The sequence below is a fragment of the Ictidomys tridecemlineatus genome, chromosome 9 (assembly GCF_052094955.1).
Source record: "Ictidomys tridecemlineatus isolate mIctTri1 chromosome 9, mIctTri1.hap1, whole genome shotgun sequence".
NCBI lineage: Eukaryota > Metazoa > Chordata > Mammalia > Rodentia > Sciuridae > Ictidomys > Ictidomys tridecemlineatus.
In genome coordinates, this window is record NC_135485.1 from 95,018,253 (window position 1) to 95,045,094 (window position 26,842).

Here is a 26,842-nt window from a genome sequence, read left to right on the forward strand (position 1 = left end):
TGTTTTATACATCTTTCTTATTATTAGAAAATAAGAGTATGTGTTCGTTTATTATATATGTTCATTTACTATACTTTTAATGGAATATAATTCTTATTGAAAAATTGTGTCATTACCTATATATGACCACCACTGTTTCAGGTACGATGTATCCAAAATGAATTTTGGGGAGATTTTTCTAAAACAATGCATAGTTTTACTGGTTATACATTCTACTGCAATTAAATATTATCAACTATCTTATGCTTTGTTTTTTTAAAGTAAAAGAGTTTTCAGCAGAATGTGTATTCAAGCTTTTCCTATCGGAGCCTCTTAAATTTAATGGTGGAAGGGAAAGAGAAAAGAAAATCAAATGTATAATGTAACTGTGTCAAGTTTAATCTACTCAGACAAGTAGTCTTTGGAATAACAAGTTCCTAATAATCATTTTCTCTTTTCTGGCTTAATCTCATTTTAGTCTTATTCATAATGCAAACTTTTATTTATGTAGTTATGGACTGAATAGTTTTTCTTTTGCATTCCTGAAAAACCTTAAACCTAAACCATAAAGAAAATCATTGTCTTTTTTTTTTGGTCTAAATCCCACAGTTTAATAAACAGTATCTGAAATCATTTCATAATAAGACTAGAGAAAATTATGGCTCTTCATAACTTGAAAGTATTAATATTCAAAATGGAAAATCTGGTTGTGCCTGTTAGAGTTATCTTGGAATGAGTATTCTTAAAGGAATGAGATACTTTTTAAAAAGTACCTCCTTCTCCCACTTTATTGATGTTCCTCTGTAATTTTGAATGATTTTTGTCCCACTGACTGGCTGTTATGGAATGGATTCTTTTAGCTTCAGATGTTATTTCCAATCATAGTTATCATTCCCAACTCAGGGCAGACTTTTTATTTGTTCCTGTCGTTCCTTTATGCTTCTTTATTGGAATTCAGGAGATTTTCTAAACAATGTAACCTCTTGCCACTATACTTTGTGCTTAAAATAATGTAGACAATTCTGTGAAAATGAGAAGGTTTAGCCTGACTCCAGTATGCTCACGCAATATGTACCACTTAATCTCAGACCTGTATTCAGGAACAGCTGCATGGTACCATTAGCCCTAAGCTGCTAAGCACGGTTGCCCCAACTCAACAATTGTCAGAACTACAGGCCAGAGTTAAGTACAATCTCAACTGTTTATTTATCCTCTCATCGTTCAGGAATGGAAAGGAAATCTTACTATACTTTTAAGTGAGCAATACTTTTAATGTATATTGCTGTGATGTGACCATCTGTTCATACAGCCAACTCTTGATTATCTGAGGTGAGAGTCCTGGAATAGGAGGCATTATTTAAGTGCATGCATAATCCCCATTTTAGCAAATAGCTCTAGCAAACCGTTTACCAAAGAGTGAAACACATAGCTGTTCCTCTTCCTTTTACTCCTCATTCTTACCTTCTGATAGAGATGCTAAATAGCAGTAAACTACATGAAGAGGGGAAAATCCTGAAAAATCTGCAAAGGGATCACCCAATCCTTGAATCAAGAGTTGACTGAACTACACCATCTCCTTAGACTTCTTGAACCTAAACAGGTTTTTTTTTTTTAATATATATTTATATATGCCAAAAGTATGCAGCTGGGAACGTTTGCCATGTTTTTCTCCATATACTGTGACTGAGAAAATATCATTCTATAATGCTGTATGATTTTCCTGTGTAGGGTGAACCAGGGCTTCCTGGGCTTCCTGGACTTCCGGGGATAAAGGTAAATACTGCACTGATAGTCTTGATTTCATAGAACTGTAATTATCAGAGTCCCCCAAATAGGGGGAAAATGAACACTAAAAAGTATAATGCTGTTCTTTACTCCACAACCATCTCAACCTATTAAGTTTTTTAAATTAAGAATTGAGCACAGGGATTTAAAGTTTGCCATTGCTCTCTGAATTATGTATTCCACTATTTAACCTATCATTCCCCTTACATAAGTGTGAATGCCACTTTACTTGAAAACATAAATTTTGTAAAGTCTAGAATGCCTCTTTACCTTCACATTTTAAGTTCATTCTTAAGATCCTATCAGATTTTAACCAGAATTGAAGTCTTAATATCCCTATAAATCAAACATTTAGGCAGCTGTTTTTATGATTCACCCACTATAATAATCCCTCTAAAATGTTTGGACTCCTACTTCCTGTCAGTAATTCTCTGTGCAAAGTACAAATCAAATTGTTTAAAAGTTTTCATGTGGCAATTGACAAGATGTAAAGCTCTGCTCCCTTAGTTGTAGTGACTCCTTTAAAATCAGCTTATTAAAAAAAAAATCTATTTTAGAACTATTTGATAGGGAAGCATGATGCCAGCATGTTTTTCCTTACACGGTTCTGTTCCAAAGGTTTAGCATGCATTAGTCCAATCCAAAATTATTATTTCTGCTTTCAGTGTGAGGGTTCTGTATACTGTTTTATGAACATTCTGCTTAGAGTTTATAAAATAAAAAAATATTATTTTAGATGAGATGGAAATTTTGAACTCCAAGAGATCATGTGGCATAATATGTAATATTTTATGAGTCTAGTATCTCTTCTAGTTGGCACTCAAATTTTGGTTTTGGTTTCTTTTTTGATGTGTCCAGATTAGTACCCAGAAAGTTCAGATGTCCTTTTCATATATGTAAAGGTATATTAAAGAAGTCTTTGACTTCTTCAGTGAAAAATCCTCTGACAACAGTTTACCCAAAAAGTTAAATTCACTTCCTTATCATTTGGTATTTAGCAAAAATAAGTTCATAAATTAATATGCAATTTCATATTGCAGAGTTAATTTATGGTAGTTCTTTACAGCCTTCCATTCATTAAAAATGACAGCTTTTTATAAATGATTATAAGATCATAAATTTTTGGATAGATTTAAGAAACTGATAGTTGATACTAATTAAAAAGAACCTGGTAGCATTATAAATCATTATAAAGGCATTAAAAGGAGGAGCATTTGGAAGGGACAGGCAGAGCCCCTGCAGCAAGTGCTCTGGGTTAGCAGGGCTGTGCTGCTAGCATGGCTCGTCTGACAGGAGCCTTGTTGCATTGAATCCAGTTGTCCCTTCTTCTGAGCTTGCAGCACATTCTGGGTAAAAGAAAGAACATGAGAATAAAGGAATTCCTTTTTTCCCCTCCAAAGTAAAATATATATACATAGTTATTGTATACAATTACCCATGTTAATATATTATATATAAATGTGTATATATATACATTTATACACATATATAAATGTATGTATATGATATTTATTACTACTATTTGATATAATTATTTTAATGTTATATTTCTATCATGAACCATATTCCACTGGACCTTTGGCATTTCCCTAGTCATCTGAAGACTAGTATGAATGTTTTGAACTTTTTCAGATTGGGAGGGTAGTTGGTGATTTGCTACCTCCAGTAAATGCTTGCATTTACAAGGTCACAGGACATTGCTAGTCATACTAATTCTGATATTTTCTTTTGTTTTTCTATCCCTGGCTAGTAACTATAGTAAGAAGCTATTACTCAACAAAAACTCTCTTTATTATTCACTAGAGATTTTTTAAAATGTATTTATCAAGTACCATTTGGGCGACTATTCAGTGTTTGATTTAAATCCCAGGTTCTGTTTCTGTTTTAATACATTTTGTCTTCTCACTCTAATTCAAATGAGAGGTATGCTTGCCTTTAGTAAGTGCCAAGTGTAAATAAGTAATTTTGAAAAGGAGACACTTTAAGAACATATTAAGGTCATTAGTATTTAGTAGATATTAATAAATGTTGAATTAAAAAAGTATAATCTTATGATACAGTTTCATTAACTTGGGCTGTTCTTTATTCCTTTAATTTACCTTACCCCTAATTAGGACAGTTAACCATGATTTCATAGTTTAAAAGAGTAATAGGATTTCAAAGATGAAACCATTATGTATGGATATAGAATGTGTGGTAGCAGGAACATTAGTCATAATCTTGCTAGATTTGTGTGTTTATTTATGCTTTGGAAATACTTCCTGTTGCTATTCATCTCCTTCTTATCTGCTGGTACTACAGAGAGCATGTAAATGCCATCCGTTATTTCTAAGACATTGAGGAAACCAGCCATGACATACCAGAGAAGCTTTGATTCACCACCTGTTGCTCTCGGGGAATGGTTGGAAACTTAATGAGCATCCACATGCCTTCCACAGCTCTCAGGAAATGAGCAAAGTACCTAAATACAGACAGCAGACTCATCCATCTATCACCTCAAGGTCCCACTCAGAGGAAAGTGCTAACACCATAGGCATACAGTGTAAAAGTCACTAAGAGCAGGCGTAACTTAATTTCCAACTTCTCTTAAGCTTCCTGCACAAGTATTTGAAAGTTCTCTTACCATGTGGAAGACATTTGGAATTCCTATTTCATGCATTCATGGTTCATATAGTGTCAAGATGTTCAGCTGGGAAAATTAAATTATGTACAATGTACCATGCACACATCTATCTTCTGGAATAAGACTTGAGCTCAGAAAATTAGTTGTATGAAAAAGTCTTCAAATATTTTAAAGGGTAAAATTTAGTATCACTGGCTTTTCAAATATCAAAGGATAAGATTCTAAATACCAAAAACAAAGTTTTTGTTTCATTCCCTATACATATTTTTTTTTCGTGTAAATACATGGCCTACCCCTTCATATGGTTACATTTCCCCAGTAATTGAGTAGCATAGACCAGCAACTTCAGAACAAACAACCAGTGTGCAGATCCTGGTTCTCCCCCTTACCAGTGTATGATCTGGGGAAAGTTCTGTAATCTCTCTAAGCTTCACATTTCCTTTTAAGATGCAAATCATCACTGATCACAATACAGAAAACTGTGAGAATTAAATGAATTAATATATGTACAGCTCTGAAAGTATCACCAAGCACATAGTGAATGCAATATAAATGATGGCTATTGTTATTTTTCTTGGGGAAATGGGGAACAATGACTGTGTATCTATCTGTTCTATATGATCTTTTGTCATGTGAATAATATTAACCTATAGAATGTACAGCCATTTATATTCTATGCTAATAGATGTAAACTGAAAACTCCTTTGCAGTGATAGGTTAACATGACCTTCAGAGCAGTAAGACACCCAATTTCTACTGACACATGATGTCATACCACTCCCCTTTCTTATTAGTGAAGTGTATTCTAGGAATAAGGAACGAAAGGGCACAGGACTCAAGGGATAAGACATGACACTATCAAAGTTCCCTCCTGACACTGTTCACAGGTAGAGCAAATGTAAAACTTGACACAATACTGTAATGATGAAAATACTTCCGTGATGCTCAACCCAAGGTACTGTTCACAAATACTGATTTTCGATGCTTACTTTTTTCCTTTCAGCATATACTACCAGTTTATCTCACCCAGGAAGTCAATTATGGGGGAAAATTATATATATATATACATACATATACATATATATGGCAAGGGAGATATATATATATATATACATATATATATATATATATACATATATATATATATGGCAAGGGAGATATAATACATTTTAAAAAATGACATCAAATCAGAAAAACAAATCATTTAGTGGCAATGAAATTTTTACAGTGTATCAGCCCTCTAAGCTTGATGGTTTTACTCTGGCTTCCACATCAGTGACAATTTGACATTTAGATCAAGACCTTGAGGACTGGGGCGGGGGGTCTGCGACAGTCACTAACTCTTTATACCATGTCATATGAAATCAACTTTGACGTGAAAGCATATGAAATCTAACTTTGACAGGCGGCAGAAACATTCACGTTGGCATTCTTAAGTATAGTGCTCAGTAATCTAAACAGAAATGTATCTTCTAAATCCACTGAAGGCAAGGATCCTTCCTTTAAAACATTAAAAAATAGCAGAGGAAAATTTTGGAAGTTCTATAGGATATGGAGTGAATTCCTAGAAGAGAAAAAAAAAGAAAAAGAATACTAGTTAAAATAATGACATTGAGTTATTGCTACTTACAATTACTTTCTGCTTGCACAAAGTTCATCTGAGAAGTTGAGTAATTTAGAGTCCAATTAGGAAACTCATACAACCAGAAATCAGAGATTTTTAGCAGCCATAATGAAACCTCCAGTAAACACACCGAATGTGCTTTCATGATGTAATCCTGTTTTAAGAAAAAAAAAAGTTATATTTTCTGGGTTTTAAATAAATATGCTATTATAGTTCATTTCTGACAAAGCCACCAGGATGTTTTAATTTATACTCAAATTTGATCCTTAAGGGAAATAAGTATTTTAAGGACAGATTCTACTTCCTCATTCTTTTTTTTCTCAATAATTTTATAAATCAATCATTACTCCAACTGGATGCCTAGAGGTTCTTATTACAACAAATGTTATTGCTGTAATCCTCACAAGCAGGTATCATGCTGACTTGAATTCTAATTAGCCTTTAAGCAAGAAGACTATTGTTTGGTTAATGCATTCAGTGTCAAGACACATTAATCAAAATTATTGGCGATGCTTTTAGCACCCAGGCAACTCAGTACATATATGTCAAGCCCCGTTGGACTATTTTTTGGGCAATGAAAATAAAGTTGGATCTGCTTGGGAATAATAAATATCATGGAAAATATGACTTGATTTAAGCTGGTATATTACAGAATTTTTCAGACAGGTTAAAAAATAATATTTTTGCTCCTCTAATTGATAATGACTTACAAAAATAAAACAAATGGTAATAAATGAAAAACCAGAGATTTTTCAGTGGGCAAGAGCTAATCAGTTAGAACTTTCTGGCCACTATTCTGTTTAACAGATGGTAAGTTCTGGAAGTTTATATGGAAACACCTGGTGAGCCATTTCTGTATAAATGAAGCTATTCTTTCCTTTATTACCTTGACTAATAATCCCATCTAAGTATTTGTTGACTCTTCTCATCTTTATAAAGAGCATACTTTATGTAAACTTGACTAAAGTGTTGGATGAACTGTCGCAGTGACCATTTAAAAGATAAAATAAGGTCATCTGAAATACTTTCTTGCCATTTATTAAATGTGGATTTAAACAGATATTAGTCAAGATTTTATTACAGAATTTTAAGACTTAATGAGACCTTTGGTAGTCGTTGTTAGCATTCGGAAAGAGTGCATTCCTAAAGAATGTCCTAGCTTTCCCTTGACTTTTTATAATATAGAAGACCGGTTTTTTTGCTGTTGGACTTGGTACAGCTGGTGGTTGTCAGTGTGTTGTATTTGTTTGTTTGCTTGCACTTTATTTTTTGGTCAGAAGACATAGAATTAAAGCTGCTATTTCAATTGAATATTCAGGTTTGTTTTGGAAAGAAATAGCAGTGAGTTGAGGAAAAGTGGTTTCAATCAAAATCTTGTCTTCAGATATCTTTCTTCTATGTTATAGAGATGGATATGGTAAATTCTTCTTGTAGCTTTCTATGTGTACATATTATCAACTAATAAAAGAAAAGGGAGACAGAAACGGAGATATACCCTAATGAAATACCCTAACTCACAATGAAACTATTTTTTGGTATGGACATAGAATGATTTTTAAAATACGGTACATATTAGTTACTGTGACTTACATTCACTGAGTTTAATACTACAAGGTCAAAGTCGTGGCTGCCCAGTTGGTTAGCTGTAGTTGCTAAGACCAGTGTGAAACCAATAGGCCTTCCATGATTGGTCACATGAAGAGGCATCTCTAATTTCACTAATGTTTTAGGTTGTTGTTGTTTTTGTTTTGTTTTGTTTTTTGTTTTTTAGACTTGGTTTGGTATTTTTACACATCTTGACTGTTGAAATTAGACTTGATTCAAATTAACACCCTGTGTCAAATTTTCCTATTTCTTGCTGCTACTCCCAACAGTTGAGTACCAGGCCTCTGTTGTGCATCAGCCTAAGTTAAGAGCATTTCCTCTGCTCTACCTGAACACCAGTTTAGATGCCAAAATCATAGCTACCCCATTATTCATCTTTTCTACCCGCTCAGCCCAAGGAAGTATGCTAATCTTGGTACTGAGATCTGATTTTTTTTAAGTGATTGATAGATAAAAACTCGTGAAACAACTCGAGAAGAAATTAGGTGCAATATCCAGAACAAGACAGAAAGTTAGACCGAATTTTCTTTCATTTGGAATTTGCTGCCATATTAGTCCCATTGCACTAAAACCAGCAGAACTGAGATTTCTGGTTCTCTGACAGTCACTTAGTTATCTGTTAACATGTGGCTGAAGTAGCAGAACAGAGCATCATCTGTTCATTGTGGCTTAGGAATTAAAATTTTAGTTGTGTTAATGGTTCTGATAAATAATGTATATCTTTTATTCCCAGTTTGGTTAAATCATAGTTCTCTGCTTACTTTAAGTTAGATAATATATTGTTTATATTTTTGTTTACTCCAAGAATAAATCCAACTGGACTTTTCCTGGACCATAAAACAACAACATAAAAAGGAAGCAGATTAAATCTGGATTCCATGGTTATGGTAATGGAGAGAGGAACAGGAATCCTTAAGATGAAGAAGTTCCTTTCCACTTCTTCTCCCCCCTCTTCTCCTCTTTTACCTCCCTTCCCTACATTTCTCCACTGCTCCTTCTCCTCTTCCTTCTCCCTCTTTTTTCTGTTCTCTCCCCTTCTAGTTGGATGTGAAGTTTGCAAGCAATGACTTTGAATTCAGTTGCCTTCACTATTCCATTCCCCTCCACACGCAGTCCTCTTGTTAATCTCACTAGTAGCAAAAGTAAAAACCTCCAATGCTGCCTAATGTGAGAGGATGAGTTTATAGAAAGATGGAGAAAAGTGCAACAAATATGATGTCTGTAATCATATTTCTATTTATAAACACATATACCTCTGTATGTGAAGCTAGAGGGAAATAGTTTAAAGAAGCTCTGAAAAAAATGGTACCCTGCTTATTCTGATGCTGTTCATTGTAACCCTGGTATGCATAACAGGCCAGATGTTTAAAACCTCTGCCTTTCCCCCATTTATCTTGAACATTTTTGTTATTTTCTTTTTTAAAAAAAAAAGCACTAAAAGATCATTAACTTAAAAAATTAATAATTTCAGAAAATATCATGTTCATTTGTTTTATTTTAATGGTCGAGCTGTTGTGCTTACTGTTTGCTGTTTAAGTCTATACTTCCCTAATTAAGATAGCCCACCCCTGTCCTCTTCAGAGGATCGCCACTTTAAGGTCCTATGTTATTCCTAAAATGATTAAGTGAAATTAGAAATTGGATTTTCTAATTCAGCAATTGCCTAGTTTGAAAAACCCTCTAATTTATTTTTTTCTTCATTAAAAGTAATGTCAGAGTTTAATTCCATTATAGTTCGGATTTCCTCTGTTGTATTCTCCCCACTTTGACTACTCAGATGAATAATTTTCAATTTAGCATTCTTCTATTTTGTGTTCATTCAATGAGATTAAATATGCAAAACAGCTTTTAGAATCATTATATATTCCAGTTTAAATTGTTATTTTTCCTGTTTGTTGCTCTGCAGACATGTATGTAATCTTGTTCTGGTATATTCTGATTTTTCTCTAAATATGATTATTCCAAAGTGCTATGACTTTGAATCATTTCAGCTTCTTATTGTTTTCCTTGACCTTCTCCTTTGTCTATCCTGCAAATTAGGAATTGTGACTAGAGCAGAAGAGCCATTTGCTTAATTTTTATATCACAAGAAAGTATTTACATAATCTTAGATTGTCATTGTCCTTCTCTAAAGAGTTTAGGAAATTCTAGAACATTTACACTATACATCACTCCTCCACAAAGGAACAAGATTTGTTTGAAAGGATTACATTTATTTAGGGAAATTCAATAGGTATGATTCTTATCCTCCTGTATTAAAAGAAAGACAACTCACTCTTAGTAAACCTGTCTCTTCTACCTTACATGGTTCTGATATGTTTTAAACTTCTTTTGGTTTTGCAATCTTAAATGCCTTGGCAGGTGGGTTCTGTCTCATAAAATGGTATGTTCACATGAGAAAATTTAGGATTACTTCTTGAAAGAAATTGAAGAGGTATTGAGCATGTTCCTAGAGTGGTTGAAGGTGTTAAGAGATTACCTTTAGGTGATGCACCAGTTAGGATGCAGAAATGTTGGAATATTAGCTAATATTAATGATAACTAACATATTTGAGCCCATAAAGAAAAAATAATAGGTATATGATGTGCACTTTATTCTGGGGAGGATGCTGTGTTGTGCTCACATTATCCTACAGTAAGTCTTGACTAAGCACCCTTTGGTGAAGCCAGAATCTTCCATTTCTTGGCTTCAAAGACTCCAGTTTGCAAAAGTCAGACTTCATCTCCACTCTCCACTTCTGTACCTACAGTTCTCAAACATTCAGTCTGAGAACCCCTGTACTCTGCTAAAGAGCTTTTGTTTAGGTAGGTTTTATTTATTGAATTTCTGTTAGAAAATTTTATTATATTAAATAACATTTTATTAAATATAGCCGAATTTTTCAAAATGAGACTGAAAAATGTTTCTTAAGGAGAATAATATTGGTATGCTTGTTTTTTTTGAGGGAGACTGTCTGGCTTAATGGAATCTCACATCTGCTTCTACAGTCAGTCTGTTCAATTAGCTGTTCTGGCTGATGTATATGAAGAAAAAACAGCCTTATAGTGATATGTAATTGGACACAAGAAGGTTATTTCAATAGCCTATTAGATTACTGTTGATATTCTTTGCTACTCCCAAACTCCACAGTGACAGTTTCTTAAACATTAAGTGCAGTATAAAATATAAAACCATATCATGAAATTTTCATAATTTGCATTCATAAGGGAATGAAAATAGAAAAGCAAATAATGTCTTTGTACTATTATGAAAATAGTTTGACATTTAGGATTCCCTGAAAAGGTCCAGAGCATACTTTGAGAACCTCTGCTATAAGTTTAGGGAGGTAAGAAACAGTCCAAATGGCTCAAGATCACAAGTAGACATACTCATGCCCTGTTTACATTAATAACTGGTTTTGAAGCTTGAGAGAGAAAAGATACCAATAATTAGCTCCTTCCTGTCCCCCCAAGACACAGAGAAAATGGAGGGAATGTCTTTAAAGTGACTTAGAGCTCTAGAAATAACTGAACTTAAGACTGAGATCCTAAAAGTATGCTATTTGACTCCTTGAATAAAGTAATAAAAGAATATGACTCTCAGAATATATCAATATGGAATGATCAGATAAAAATGGTCATAATCAAAGCCTATAAAATTAGCAAATATTAATAGTGCTAAAATTGTCAGTACTATCAAATGCATTCTAATTTTATATCTTGAAATAAAAATTTACTCCTGAACATTCTATTTATAGGAATTTTTTATATTCTAAGAAAAATTTAATATATGTTCTGTTTCCAAAAATTATGAAAAAACACTTGTCTCAGAACACTGAGGTCACAAAGCCTTACTTATTTGTGAATTATGTAACTGCATGCTTCATCTTTTTATAAACTAAACACTAACCTAAAAGAGAAATATGCTTCCGCAGCATTTACTTTTCTTCTTCTTTTTTATTAGTATGTGTTAAGGGGGCTACAACTATTTGATATGCTAAACAGATCATTTTATTTCTCCTTGAAGATATGTAAGGTTCCCTTCTAACCTGAAATTTTCAACCTATTAGAGTGTATAATTTTCAACCTATTAGATTGTATTACATGTTCATGACAGTAAGTCTTTATTAATGACCTTATTGTGGACTTCAGTGAGCATTTTTTTAGAAAATGAGGGAATATTTATTTGTACATATCATTTTATTAGAAATATTTTACTTTTAAATGCATGTATTGTTTTTTGTTTGTGAAATAAGTTAAACTCTCTTAATAGAAGTATAATGGTAATCATTTATTTTTTCTGAATAGAGTTCATATTTTTATTTTGAACTATGAAGAGATCCACCCAAAATGATTTGTTCTAGTTCTCCATTCCATTAGATGGAAGACAATGGGATACGTAGAGTAGTTGTAAAAGGTTTGTAGGCAATAAACCTAAAGCATTAGTGTTCCACCTAATTTTCTTAGATTAGTACCAGGAGCACCTAGGTCAGAATAAATCTGTTTGAGCTGTGTATCAACATGCATTTTGTGGCATGATAGCCTTTGTTCCCCACCCAGTATCCCACATTTTGCACAGTAGATTTTAAAATTTACTTGTTTGAAATATATTACATAACATTTTAACATGTCTTCTAGAACATCCTCTCAGTACTTTTCTGCTTAGCTCCAAGTATCATAAGATCAAGGTTGAAATATTGTTGCATTAGGAAAACATCAAGTGTATCAAACAACATGAACAACTATTCCAGAACTAATCCAAGGGGCAGGGAGTAAATATGGGAACAAAGCCATTATAGGTTTGCTTGAAATTTTTGGTATAGCTTTTAGATAGTTGGACCTTGAGCCTTCATAGTTAAAAAGAAAATAAAACTTAATATTTATTCAAGACAATGTGAATACTGGTTCAGGTTTTTGTTATTGTTGTTCTTCTCATTTTTGACACCAAATATGTGGTGTCTTTTCCAACACCAGTTTTCCAGCTTTCTGACATGAACAATTTGATCCTATTTTGACACCACTCTAATTAGTACCAGACCCCACACATCTAAGGACTCAGTCCCACAAGAGTGACCTCATTTCCCTTTGCCAGTAGCAGGTATGAAATTCCCAGGTTACTGGCACTTACATCTGACTTACTGCAAACTTACAGGCTCTCACAATACCCCATTCAGTTTTGCTAATTTGCTAGAATGACTCACAGAACTCGGGAAAATGCTCTACTTACTATTTCAGTTTATTATAAAGGGTAAAAGGAATAGCCAGGTGAATAGTACAGAAGCAAGATCTAGAAGAGTCCTGAGCTCAAAAAGCCTCTTCCCTGTGGAGTTGGAATGGTCTACCCTCCTGGCATTAAATGTGTTCACCAGCTTGGAAGCTCTTAGGTCCCTGCTGTTTGGGGGATTTAATGAGGTTCCATTACATGGGCATGATCTTATGAAGTCACTGGCCTTTGGTGATTGAACTCAATCTCCAGACACCTGCCCCTGATGGAGATCAGGAGGTACAGCAGTAAGTTCCAACCCTCTAATCACAGGGTTGGTTCCTCTGGCAGTCAGTTCTCCATCTTGAAGCTAATTAGGGGCCCAACAAGAGTCATCTCATTTGCATAAAGTCAGGTATAGTTGGAAGAGACTGTTAAGAGTAACAAATGTCCCTTGCCTCTATCATTAAGAATATTCACAGAATATTCTTAAATATTCAAAGAATATTTTAAGAGATCTGTGCCAAGAGTTGGGGACCAGGACTAAATGTAGGTCCAATTATACCACAACTGGAGTTTCTACAGATGTTGGAAATAATGATTCTGTAGATACGACAAGGAAGATTTTTATCTTTCATGCTTTCCGTTCCTGAGTCTCTTCCCTAGCTATATATATATCATAACAGTTATCTATTGCTGCCTACCTTCTTACCCTAAAACTTAGTACTTTAAAACAATGTATATTAATTATCTCACAGTTTCTGAGGGACTATAATACAAGCACAGAATGGCTAGATGCCTTTGGCTCAGAATCTCCTGTGAAATTGCAGTGAAGTAGTCAGCAAGACTGTGTCTTACAGAATATTCTACAAGGCTGGGGCATCTTCGACCAAATTCGCATGTGTGGTTGTTGGCTGGTGTCATTCTATAGTGTGGGCCTCTCTAAAGGACTGCTCACAATAAGGTAGCTTCCTTCCCCAAAGCAAGAGATCCAAGTGAGAAAAAACAAGAGAGGTTCCCCAAGTGGAAGCCACCTCTGTCTTTTTACAGCTTATACTATCCCATCACTTCTTCATATTCTGTTCATTGGCTGTGAGTCAGTAAATCTGGTCATACTCAAGGGGAGGGAATTACACAAGGGCAGATACACAGGAGTGGGATCACTGAAGCCCATCTTAGAGGACACCTACCACATCCACCAAATCACAACAGGTCTTAATTTGGTAAGTGATTAAGAAAAAACAAAAAACCATTGGAAAACAGATGAGGGGAAAAAAAATGTGAAACAATTGATCTAATTTTCCAGAGTATTTCTCAAAGAGTTTTCATTAGATTAAAACCAGTTCTGATTAATTTTATAGACAATAACTTGATCTCAGCAAAACTGTGGTATACTTTCAAGGATACCAAAGGGAGGAAATGAATTTAGCTTTGTTTACTGTCAAATTAACAATGATCTTGTATGCCCATCTTTTCAAAGGGAGAACCAGGTTTCATTGGTCCTCAGGGGGAACCAGGCTTACCAGGATTACCAGGAACAAAAGTAAGTGGAGTCTTTTCTTCTGCTGCTTTTTTTTTTTTTTTAATTTTTGTCATACTTGTTGAAAGAGGTGACCAGATATTTCTGCCTTAAGAAATAAAGCAGTCTAATGTGCCATTAATGGCACTTTTAGAGAGATCACCATTACTAAATAGAGCAAAGGAAAGTTAATTCCAGAAACCCTTAAGCAAGACAACAGACTTGTGGAATGTATTGTTAACTTGTCCTCCAGATCCCTCCTAAATTGTTATGATGCTATTAACCTTCTGGCCTTATGGAACAGTAGAGGAACTGTGAAGAGGAGGGAGATAACTCATTAACTCCTGCTGCTTATCACCCACTTTAGGATACACTTGTAAATCAAACATTATTACTATTCCCATCACTCCCTAGATTTCAGAGGCAAGTACAGATGTCATATAGATTTCTAAGTGCTTTTTTTCCAAAAGGCTCCACCCTGAATGATAACTGCAGAAATATTCTGTAATGAAAACCATCTCATGCTCCTTGACATGGCATCCATAGACAGGACTCTAAAAGCAAAAGGTTTATATGGTGCTGCAGAGACAGTCAGACCCAGGATTCTCTTTATCTACCCAGTAAGACATAAAAAAAGTACAGCTCTGATGATAGAACTGGACTCATGACAGACCCATGAATCAAAGGGGAGGGGGAAATGACATCAAACTACCTTCTTTTATTTTTATACCACTTTTATATAGTCTTTGCCTCAATGTATATTGTGTTCCCCAGAAGTAAGCCAGGGATGATTTCCAAGAGTTAAAGAAATATGTTCATGGTCTGTTCTGACAGGACTAGTCCTCATTTCCGCTGGTCAAGTAAAAATAACTCTAATCCTCATACATGGAAACTATGTGTGGCCAAAGGGGGTCTGAAACTCAGTGGAATTATGCAAAATTGTTATTTTCTTAAGAAATTTTTTTTTGCCACATAATGAGCTGTCAGGCTTATTAGTGAAGTATGAGGAATGCCTGTTTTAGCCTGAACAGATTCACACAAGAAAAGCCTTTCTGAAGAAAAAAGAGAGAAAGCAAGAGAATAATGAGCATTCCCTGTTGATCTAAGAACTGCTGTGTGTTAGGAGAGGAAAGGAAGCAGCCTTGAAGATGAGCAGGACACACAGAGGAGGGCTGGTCACTGTAGGAGAAAACCAGAATGGACTGCATCTGTAAGTGCTGGTGCACTTTGTTTATATACATGAGAAAATTAAAGAAACCCAGGCAGTAGAGAGTGGAGTCGATCTCTAAGTATCTCTTCTTTACTTAACTGATCATAAATTACTCTACAGTTTCAAATAAAAAAAAAAAAGATCCAGACATGAAGAACCTAGCATGATTCTATAGACCATATACTTCATGACAGATACTACTCTGAACCCCAAATAAAAGAATGTGCTGTCCTTGTTTGGATTCACAAGCAGAGCTGTGGATAGGAAATTTATTTCATTAGAAATATTTTGAAGTTAATTGACAACTGAAATGCCTGTCTTGAGCTCAATATCAAGGGTAAGAATCATGATTATGTTAAAATCTCAATCCAACAGTACTCTTTTCTACTCTTACAGCCAGTCTGGATTTGTACCACTGGCTTCAGACTTAAAAAAATTAAATAAGATCGCATTTTTTACTCCAAACACCAGCGAAGAGAAATCATAGTGACTATTTTAGAATACTCTGAGTAACATCGTGTATTTATTAAGTCAGTGAAGTTTTTCTGGAATTTTTTGTTTGTTTGTTTGTTTAGTATTGAGAAAGGGGAGTCAAAGCAACAAAAACATTCTCTCCCCTCCTAAAGCTTGCATCCACTGTGGGTGAGGAAGGGGCAGAAGGAGAAAAAGAAATAAACAAACAAATAGTATTTCAGGCAATGATGGGAAACTAGTTAGGGGCATTGTGATTTAAAAAAGAAAAAAAGAAAAAAAAAGTGATTCCATGTAAAGATATGTAGGCTTCACTACCATAGGAAACTGCAGATGCATTGATTTTTTTTTAGGTTTTTATTTTTCCCTAAATTATAAGATAATCTTATAGTTAATTTTTAAAAGAGTTATTTTGTAATTTTTAAAGTAAAATATTAAGAGAAATGTCAAATACTGTCATTAAAAAAAAATAAAAATTCCATATGCTAAGAGAAGTCCTTCAGTCTCACTCTATTACAGAGGGATCAAAAAGAGAAAAACAGAAGGAAGTCCCTTGGCTTCTAGACCATCTTTGCCATCTTCTGTGTCCAGGCAAGCCCCTGGCCTTTTTCTCAGCCTCCCATCTTCACACCCTCCTCTGTTGCTGCTCAGACACCTACTGAGTCTTTCATTCCTGTCCCACATCACCTGCAAACCCACAAAGGCTTCCCAAAGTGGGCATGATGCAGAAAAGGATTTCTGAATTTGAAGCCCTGTGTTACCCATCCTGGATCCAATCCTTCTTTCTTATCCTTTCCAAAATGAATCAGTTTCTTCAGTGAGGAAGGCAACTCTTCCATAAAACACCATCCACTGTCTGAATTCCAAGTCTGATTATTGAAATTCTACCCACCTTGTAGGAAACAAAACAGTCTCTAGCAAACATAAAATGGCACCATCTTTGGCAAGACTTAAAAACATTCATATTTTAACCCAGGATTTCCCCAACTAGGAATTTATCTTATGAAAATGATTAGAGAATAAACAAAAACTGGTATACAATTATGCAAAAATTGAAGATTGAGCCTAATCAGTTTTAAATTTCAGCTCTTCTTCTTTAAAAGCTTTATTACTTTGGGCAACAGCTCTCATTTTTGGTTTCTTTGTCTGTAGAATGTGAATATCTGTCTTGTTTGTCTTGAGAATTAAACAGGTTAATGCATGTAAAGTATTTTGTGCAGTTCCTGCCCTCATCAGTGGTTATAAAGTAAGCCCTATTGACCCTTTAGGATGTGATTTGAGTCTTACCTCCAGAGAGCCAGTCAACTAAGGTTCAGTGGTGTTTCCTCTTCTGTCACATAGAGCCTTGTAATACTCCTTAATTATTAATGAGTTTGTTCTTGTGGATCTTGTCTAATTAGGTCACTGGCTCCTACAGGACAATAAGCATCTTTAGACTTCGCAGAGCTACTAATATTTGAAAAGGCTAAAATTCTTCTGTCTTACACCATTCTGAAATTTTGAGATCACGGTAACTGAGGCCTGCAGAATTTAACAACCTTGTCCCAAAACACCAAGCTGGCAAATGACAGAGAATTAAAATCTTAATTGTTACAAAGCCTGAGAAATGACCACTATGCCATGCTTCTTGACAATAATACTTAAAAAGTGACTGCAGAATGAGAATTAATGTCAATTCCTGTCTTGAGATAGATGATAGCTTTTATCAATTCCCTTTAAAGGGCTTTCTATTTAACAACATAGCCATCTGACGGGCATTGCCTAGCCATTTGATTATGTAATGGAAATGCTGCATAATTGTATGTTAGTTTGGAGTTCTCCCGAGAGACAGAACCGAGATGGATGGAGGGATAAGAATTTATTAGGGGAATGGACTACTGTGATAAGTAGGCTAAGAAGACCCACAGTAGTCCATCAGCAGGCGGGAGGGAGTCCAGAAAGGCCAATTCTTGTGACCCAGTCCAAGTCCAAAGGCTGAACTCTGGAGTTCTGATGTCCAAGGGCAAGAAAAGAAGGGTGTCCTTGGTCTAGGAGGGGTAGCAGGAGATTTTGCCTTTTTGTGTTGCCTAGCCCCCGGCCAAGTTGATGATGTCCATCCACATGGAAGGTAGATCTTTCCCACTCTGTCCACTGACTTATATGCCAATCTCCTCTGGAAACCTTCTCAGACTCACCCAGAAATAATGCTTTACCAGATCTCTAGGTATTCCTTAATCCAGATACTTAAATTAACCAGCGCAGATTGTTTTTTATTATTAAATGAGATAATTCAGTTAAGAGATGAGAACAGTGCTGAGTACATAGTTAAGTAAATGGTGACTCTCTGCTCATTTTTATTTTAATCAATTTATTTAGTATCCACAGTTATCCATCTGGGCGTGTCATTTACCTGTCTTCTAATTTGTGACAGGGTGAACGTGGGGAGGCAGGGCCTCCTGGAAGAGGTGAGCGAGGGGATCCTGGAGCCCCTGGACCAAAGGTCAGTTATGCTTACATTGAAAGAGAACACTCTTTGATTTAGGAATGCCTGCCATTTGCCTGTAGAACATTTTGTAGAAAATTCCTCAACAGGTATTAAAACAGCTAAAATTAGAAATAACTTATTGAAATGCATACTGATTGCTTGTTTTCAAAAGGGATTTTATAATTCAACTTTCCCTGTTTACTCTGTTCAGTTCAGTGAACAAATTTAATGACACATTCAAGTGTAAAGGGAGAATACCGTCATGTTAACCTGTTATCACTTGATGTGTATTAAAACCTACTGAGAAAAATCTCTGTTGGTAAGTGCTGTGCTCATTTCCATGGTAACTTGATGGAGTGTAAAACCTTGAAAATATTAGAGCTCAGGATTTGTTTACCTGTTCAATCTTGATTCATCTAAACTTCCTGCAAACTAATGTGGCCACACTTTATTTTAATAACCTATCCGAGAGCTATGGGAAACGATTTACTCTCTGATGAAAAGGAAATTTATGCAGACGAGCATTGTTGAGACTAATGAGAATTACTTACAGTACTCTTCCCATCCACTGATGGGGGAGGGCTGTTTTCAGAGTAATAATGGAATGAAGGCTGATGGAAAAACCAGGGAGCGAACTAATGATACGGTGATGATATGTGTGCTTAGTATTGTATTCACTAGCCATATACATATTGAGGCCGTTAAAATAAAGTGTTTCCCTGTTTCCTCGTTATTCTGAGTCACTGCTAATTTCCTTTTCCTGTTCTTATCTCCTCTGTCATTTTCTCTTTTCATCTTCATCTTCTCCTGTCATAGGGGAAACAAGGTGAATCAGGATCTAGAGGCCCAAAGGGGTCCAAGGTCAGTAACTGGGTAACATTTTAATGTAACTTGAGGCCTCACGATCTGTCCTTTTTGCCTTTTCCATGGAGAATCATGCTTTAGATTAAAATCTTTCACACACAGGGATTGCAATAATTTTGTCCTGATGACAATATCAAAAAATTTTTGTTTTTGTATGTTCTTGTGCTGTAGGTCTTTCTTTGATAAGTTATATTTTCTTTTATTTTTAGCACTTCTTTGGGGGAAAAAAGTACTTAATCGTATAATCTTACTTTTCACTTCCTGCCTATATTTATGATAAATATTCAAGTTATATTTTGCCTTTAAATAAGGTGACTTCCTTCATTGCATTAAAATTTGCCCACCAATTAAATTTCTTTTCTTTGTCGTGTTCTTTATCTTGTCGGCAAGAACATATGCGCTGTTGGCAGAGTCATTAACAGTTAATTAAAGTACCATTGGCTGATAACATGGAAAAATGGGTACAAAATGAAGAAAGCAGAGATTAGAGATTATTAATTCTCCATTCACGCAAATTACATTATTATGAGTGAGGTTATTAGCATTATGTGGATGGGTAAATTTATAATCCTTTTCCTTTCTTACCTTTCTTACCCATTTCATAGAGATAGGTAGAAAGACAGAAATGTTTTGAATTCCATGTAGAAAAAGGTCTCTAAATTTAAGCTGTTTTCAAGAACCTCCAAATCCATACAGTTTGAAATGTTTTCTCCAAAGTTTCAGTTTGGACTAATTTTGAGGGCTTAGACTATTCATAGTGTCTTCACAAGTGGAGTTCTGACATCATAAATAAAATTTCAGAGATTTTTATACTGGATTGAAGGGGGACGGGGAGAAAGCACTGCCCTGCCCCTGACCTTCATCCCTGCCAACCTGTTCCCACTGACTGCTGTCCACTTCAGCACCAAGGGTTAAAATGCATATACCTACAGATGAACTTTGCCTTAGATCTCCACCATCAAAAGGAGGTCTAGTCTGTGACCCTACTTTCCTTATTCTCCCTATAATGAGCTCTCTGTTCCTCTCTGTCCCAATTATCTACATGTTTCTTCTCTGAAAACAGGCAACATAACTGTTTGACTTTTTTTCCCTTTGCCCCAAATCCCTCTAAGTAAAAAGAATATAGCTCAGTTAGTATGACTTTGGGTGCTTTAGAAACCACTTGCTTTGTTTATGTAGATTCCATCTAGCAGAGTTACTATATAAACTATACTACTGTTCCAAGACAATAATTATCTGAAAGGGAAGTTGTGATTACCTGTAAGGTGCATCTTTTTATTTTTAAAATAGTTTTAATTGTAGATGCACACAATATCTTTATTTATTTATTTTTATGTGGTGCTGAAGATTAGTTTGCCACTGAGCTACAACCCCAGCCCTGCAAGGTGCATCTTAAAAAAAAAAAAAAAAAAAAAGCATTTGCATTGGTGCATTGGTGGTGATTGTTATTGTTTTCCACATCAGAAGTTTATATTTAAAGGGATGAACTATGGTATAAATACATCCTTAGACTTGAGAAATTTCTAGACCATTGGTCCTAATTAACTTTTTTCTTTTTTAATTGGGAAAGGGTGACCGTGGTGACAAAGGAGACTCTGGAGCTCTGGGACCAAGGGTAAGTGAACCCTCTCATATCAACTTTTTTGTCCCCTACAAACTCAGACTTGATGTAGTATGTGTGTATGTGACCTTATGAGTGCCATCTGGACTAATAATGCCCAATAATAACATTGGAGAAGGGCCACTCTAAATATTCCTGCTGCCTTCCCTGCCCCCTTCTCTTTATTTTTGACTTTTGTTTCCAGGAGCAATGAGTGTGTACATTCTAGCACATGCAGTGAGTGTGGACATTCTAGCATGTTGCAATAAGCTTTATTGAGAAGGTGGAAAACACTTTCCCTCTGCCAAAGGAGTAATAGCAAGCCCACAGCCATACAGCTAATAGAATTTCCCATGTTTCAATTAACCTGATCATAAAGAGAGCAATAGCCCATTTGTTTAGAGTATTTTTTAAAACAGGCAGGGAATTAGGACATGACTAATGGAAATTATGTAGCAGATATAATGAGTCGAGTAGAAATCTCTTTTTGTTCCTTATTTGGCTTCATTTTCATGGGATTCTATTCCCACTAGGAAAGCCAAGCATTTCCTTTAGACCGTTATTCTATCTTCTTAAGGAATGAGAAGGTATAATCTATCAGGTATAGACGAGTGGAAAGCAGATAGGAGTTTTTTAAATAAATGTGAATAAAGCTAATAAAATTTTGTAAATCACATCAGATTATCCTGTATTTTATAATGTTCAGAAAATGATTTCAGAGTTTAAATCATAGGTCTTTCAAAAATCTTTTACCTACCACAGACAAGAAGTTAGAAGAAGTGGTTTGCACTTGGGTCCTGGCGAGGAAGCAGTGGTCAGAGAGAGTCACGAGATATTGCTTCTGTGTTTTCTTTTTTTAATATTTATTTTTTAGTTGTAGTTGGATGGAATACCTTTATTTTATTTATATTTATGTGGTGCTGGGGACCAAACCCAGGCCCTCATATGTGCTAGGCAAGCGTTCTACCACTGAGCCACAACCCCAGCCTTGCTTCTGTGTTTATTCTATAGTCCTGTTGTACACCAGTCTAACTCCCATGGTGTTTCCTCATTTTTGTTATAGGGTCCACCTGGGCAAAAAGGAGATCAAGGAGCCACCGAAATCATAGACTACAATGGCAACCTCCATGAAGCCTTACAGGCAAGTGACTGCTCCCTGCCCTGAGACACAAGGAGAACACTGATGGGTGCCATGTAGCACACGCCAGCATGAGCTCCCATACCCCTTTAATCTCAGAGCACTCCATTCCTTGAAGCACACCTGCTCCCTGTCATCCTGAGCCCATTCCTGTATCTGGCCCCAGTAATCTTCACCTCATAGCAATTTGAAATGTCTCTCTCTCTCTCTCTTTTTTTTTCCTTCTACCTTCAGACATTCCTAAGCCTTATCAAGTATAAAATTTGTGTGAATTTGGTTGACTTTTACTTCTTTGCTTAAAGAGCGTGCTCTGTGGCTCTTATTTACTAAATGCATGACCTAGAACAAGTTATTTCATTTCCCTGTGCCTTGGTTTTCCCATCTATAAAATGAGTTGATATCTGCTTCATAGGGTTCCTGAACAGAGCAAATGACCTACATAGCCTATGCTTAAAACAGTGCTTAGCACCTCATAACCCCCCTGTAAGTATTTCTTACAACTGCTACCATTCAATTCTTTTCCTTCCATTAAGTCAAAAATAAACTAGATGGCTCCACCACCTTTGCTTCTTACCCCTCCTCTTCAGATTTAGACTCCTGCACTTGAGTCCCTGTCATTCTGTTGCAACTTCTCTTACAAAGATCAATGGTGACCTCTAGAAAAAGCCCATCATATTTGTCATTCTTGACTTTTCTGTGACATTTGTACCAAACCACCTTCCTTTTAAAATTCTCTTTCTTCAGACTCTACTTTCATTTTCCTTCATGATGCTGTTCTGTGTTGATATGTCCAATTTCTCTGTCCACACCCCAGTTTTTGATATTCTGAAGTATCTGATCTTTTCTTAATGACTCCCTCTGTGTTCTTCACATCAGGATTCCAATTCTGTCATTTTGGGATCTGATCTTGGTGTTCTTATAAGACCAGTTCCCTATAGGTGCACCATTGCCCATCGATTTCCACCAATGCCCATGATTGTGCTGGTTACTCTGCCCACCTACCAAATGATCCCCTTTCTTGACTAACCAGTTTCTGTTAATGACACCATGAGTCTTTGTATTTCATGGAGTAGAAGCTTTAGAGCCATTTTTACACTAGTCTTAGTCCTTCATCCATTCTGTTTTCCATCTTCTCCATTCCCAAGGAGGTCCACATCCTGTTTACTGCATACCTAACACCATAACAAACCCTTGACCAATACATCTTCCTGCTAGTGCCTCCTTGCCCTTCTAATCCAAACTATGTATCATTCCCGGGATGATTTTCATAAACTGCCATTATTATAATTGTTCCAATTTGCTCAGGACTCTAAATGACCCCCTATTGCATACTCTATCAAGCCTAATCTCCTCCATCTGACATTTAAGGCTCTGTAATCTGCCTTTCTTATGCAGAACTTTTTATTTCTTTACAGCACAGAGTTACCCCTGGCATGGTCATTTTTATAGTATCCATATAAATCTTCATCCCATTCTTTTTTCCCTTTCTTTCATCCATCTGAATACTATCCTAAAATCTACGTTGTCACCCACTTGAGTTCTTTCTCTTAATCCTTTTCCACATTACCAGTCAGGTTCTAACACTACCATTTAATTGTTCTCAAATCACATAATTGATTTTAATTTTCCTCTTACCAAATTGTAAATTTCTTGATAACAGAAAACTATGCTTACATTGCGTGGGCATGTAAAGATGCTATAAAGATTTACCTCCCTCTGCTGATTTTCATTGTTGTTTTTCACTTCCTTGTCGTGGAATATTTTGCCGAGGATGTTATGTAGTACAGGCTTTCTATTCTTTTAACTTTTGTTTATAATGGAAGATTTTTATATCATCAAATCTAAAGCTTAATTTTGCTAGATGTGATTCTTGATTGGCATCCATTTTCTTTCAGAGCTTGGTATATATTGTCCCAGGATCTTCTAGCTTTCAGGGTCTTGGTTGAAAAATCTGCAGATATCCTAATTGGTTTCCCTCTATATGTAATCTGATTTTTTTTCTCTTGTGGCTTTTAAAATTCTCTTCTTATTCTGTATGCTAGACATTTTCATTATAATGTGCCTTGGTGTGGATCTGTTGTGATTTTGTACATCTGGTGTCCTATAAGCCTCTTACACTATTTGGTTTTCCAATTCATTCTTCGTGTTTGGAAAATTTTCTGTTATTATTTCATTGAATAGATTGTTCATCCCTTTGGTTTGGAACTCTATGCCTTTATCCCAATAACTCTTAAATTTGGTCTTTTTATGTTATCCCATATTTCTTGAATGTTCTGCTCATGGTTTCTTACCATCTTCACTGTGTGATCTACATTCTTTTTGAGATTATATATTTTGTCTTCATTGTCTGAGGTCCTGTCTTCCAAGTGGACTAATCTGTTGGTCATGTTTTCTATTGAGGTTTAGTGGTTAAATAAGTATGTGTACTTTTTATGTACAAGTTCCTTTTTTAGTTTGAAAGACAAACTAATTTTAAATATTTTTCCATTTTATACCTCTTTAAATCATTTTTTCAGCCTCACTAATGTCATCTAACTTTGGTATATTTACACTTCTATGTGTCCTTTTTTACTACCACTATTTTTAACCAGTAAAGTATTTATTATTAATGTGTACAAAATCTGTCTTCAGCTCAGCCTTTTTTTTTCTGGTTACCTCCTCCCCTCCCTTATTTCCTCCCCCTCCCTCCCCCTCTCTCCCTCCCCCTCCCTCCCTCCACCCCCCCCTCCTAAATGAAAAGAGAAGCATGTTTCTTGGCTGGAGAAACCTTGCTCAGACAGTGTATTCAGGCCACAATGTGACTGGTTTTCTCCAATATAAGTGGCTTACACATAAGCAGTGGCCTCAGTGTTATGGCTAAGTTTTAGAACCAGTGGCCTCAGTGTTATGGTTAAGTTTTAGAACCAGAACTGTTCCCTTTTCCTCTTAAGCCAAAAACTGCTTATGAAGAGAAAGAGAATATACAAATTTCTAGTGTACCTACTATGTTTTCAAAATCTTAACATTATACATTATACATTAAAATACAGGGACACTTTTAAAACTTAATTTATCAGCAATGCTGTACATTTCTCTTAAACTAATTCCAAGGACAACATAATTCCTACCTCCACCTATAAGAAGTATCTGCCCTCATTGGGTGTGGTGGTGCACTCCTGTAATCCCAGTGGCTCCGGAGGCTGAGGCAGAAGGATTGTGATTTCAAAGCCAACCTCAGCAAAAGTGAAGTGCTAAGCAACTCAGTGAGACCCTGTCTCTAAATAAAATACAAAATAGGGCTGGGGATGTGGCTCAGTGGTTGAGTGCCCCTGAGTTCAATTCCCAGTACCCGCCAAACCAAAAGGTATCTGCTCTCTTATTTTCCAACAAAATGTCCCAATGTAATTGGTCATTTTCCACAAAATTGTGGAAGAATTTTTAAAGCATTCTTTGCAAGAACAGGGTCTGGCTTTTAGCTACTCTTAGCCTAAAGTGGAAATATTTGTTTCAGTCTTCCCTCTACTACTAATGAGCAGGGTCATTTGGGGGAAATCATTGTATCTGTGCTTCATTGATCTTATCTGAAAAAATGAGGATATCTTTGGAATAGATACTTTGCTAGGAGTCCATGAAATATAATATTATCTCAGGTTGTTTTTAGACGCTCCTGAACACTTTATTGATGTACCTAAAATCACTGTCCTTTTTTAAAAATCTGATACCTGCTCTTTATTCTTTTTTATGCTCATTTTTTAAAAAATTTTCAAAAACAGTGCACTCCAGAGAAATGCAGGCTGAAACTGGACAATGTCTTCTGTTTCCCTTTGTCATGGATGTGAATATAAACTTCAGATTATTTTTTTTTAATTTTTTGATCTTTTTAGTTATACATGACAGTAGAATGTATTTTGATGTACTATACAAGCATGGGGTATAACTTCCCATTCTTGTGGTTGTACATGATATGGAATTACACTAGTCGTGTATTCTCATATGAACATAGGAAAGTTATGTTGGATTCATTCTACTGTCTTTCCTATTCCCAATTCCCCCCATTTCCTTCATTCTACTTTGTCTAATCCAGTGAACTTCCATTCTTCCCTGCCCTGCTCCTAACATGAATTAGCATCCTTATACCAGAGAGAACAATCAGCCTTTGCTTTTGGGGGGATTGGCTTATTTCACTTAGCATGATAGTCTCCAGTTCCATTCATTTAACTGCAAATGCCATGATTTCATTCTTCTTTATGGCTAAATACTATTTCATTGTGTATATATACTACATTTTCTTTATCCATTCATCTGTTGAAGGGCACCTAGGTTGGTTCCATAGCTTAACTATTGTGAATTGAGCTGCTATAAACATTGATGTGGCTGTGTCACTTTAGTATGCTGATTTTAAATCCTTTAGATATAAACCAAGGAGTGGGATAACTGGGTCAAATAGTGATTTCATTCCAAGTTTTCTAAGGAATCTTCATACTGCTTTTCAGAGTGGTTGCACCAATTTGCAGTCCCACCAGAAATGTATGAGTGTCCTTTTTTACCCACATCCTCACCAACATTTATGGTTACATGTATTCTTGATAACTGCCATTCTGACTGGAGTGAGATGAACTCTCAGTGAAGTTTTAATTTGCATTTCTCTAACTGCTAGAGGTGTTGAACATTTTTCCATATATTTGTTGGCCAATAGTATTTCTTCTTCTGTCAAGTGCCTATGCAGTGCCTTTGCCCATTTATTGATTGGGTTATTTGTGGGGTTTTTGTTGCTGTTGTTGTTGTTGTTGCAAGTTTTT

General features: G+C 35.6%; 1 protein-coding gene across 1 annotated transcript in view; it reads left to right on the top strand.

Annotated features, from left to right (window-relative positions):
* Window positions 1-26,842, top strand: part of Col25a1 (collagen type XXV alpha 1 chain) — a 444,456-nt gene that overhangs the window by 375,324 nt on the left and 42,290 nt on the right. Inside the window, exons 18-23 of the mRNA XM_078021824.1 lie at window positions 1,708-1,752; window positions 14,279-14,341; window positions 18,409-18,477; window positions 19,279-19,323; window positions 20,897-20,941; window positions 21,990-22,067. Coding sequence (XP_077877950.1) covers window positions 1,708-1,752; window positions 14,279-14,341; window positions 18,409-18,477; window positions 19,279-19,323; window positions 20,897-20,941; window positions 21,990-22,067 — 345 coding nt within the window. The remainder of the gene's footprint in view (window positions 1-1,707; window positions 1,753-14,278; window positions 14,342-18,408; window positions 18,478-19,278; window positions 19,324-20,896; window positions 20,942-21,989; window positions 22,068-26,842) is intronic.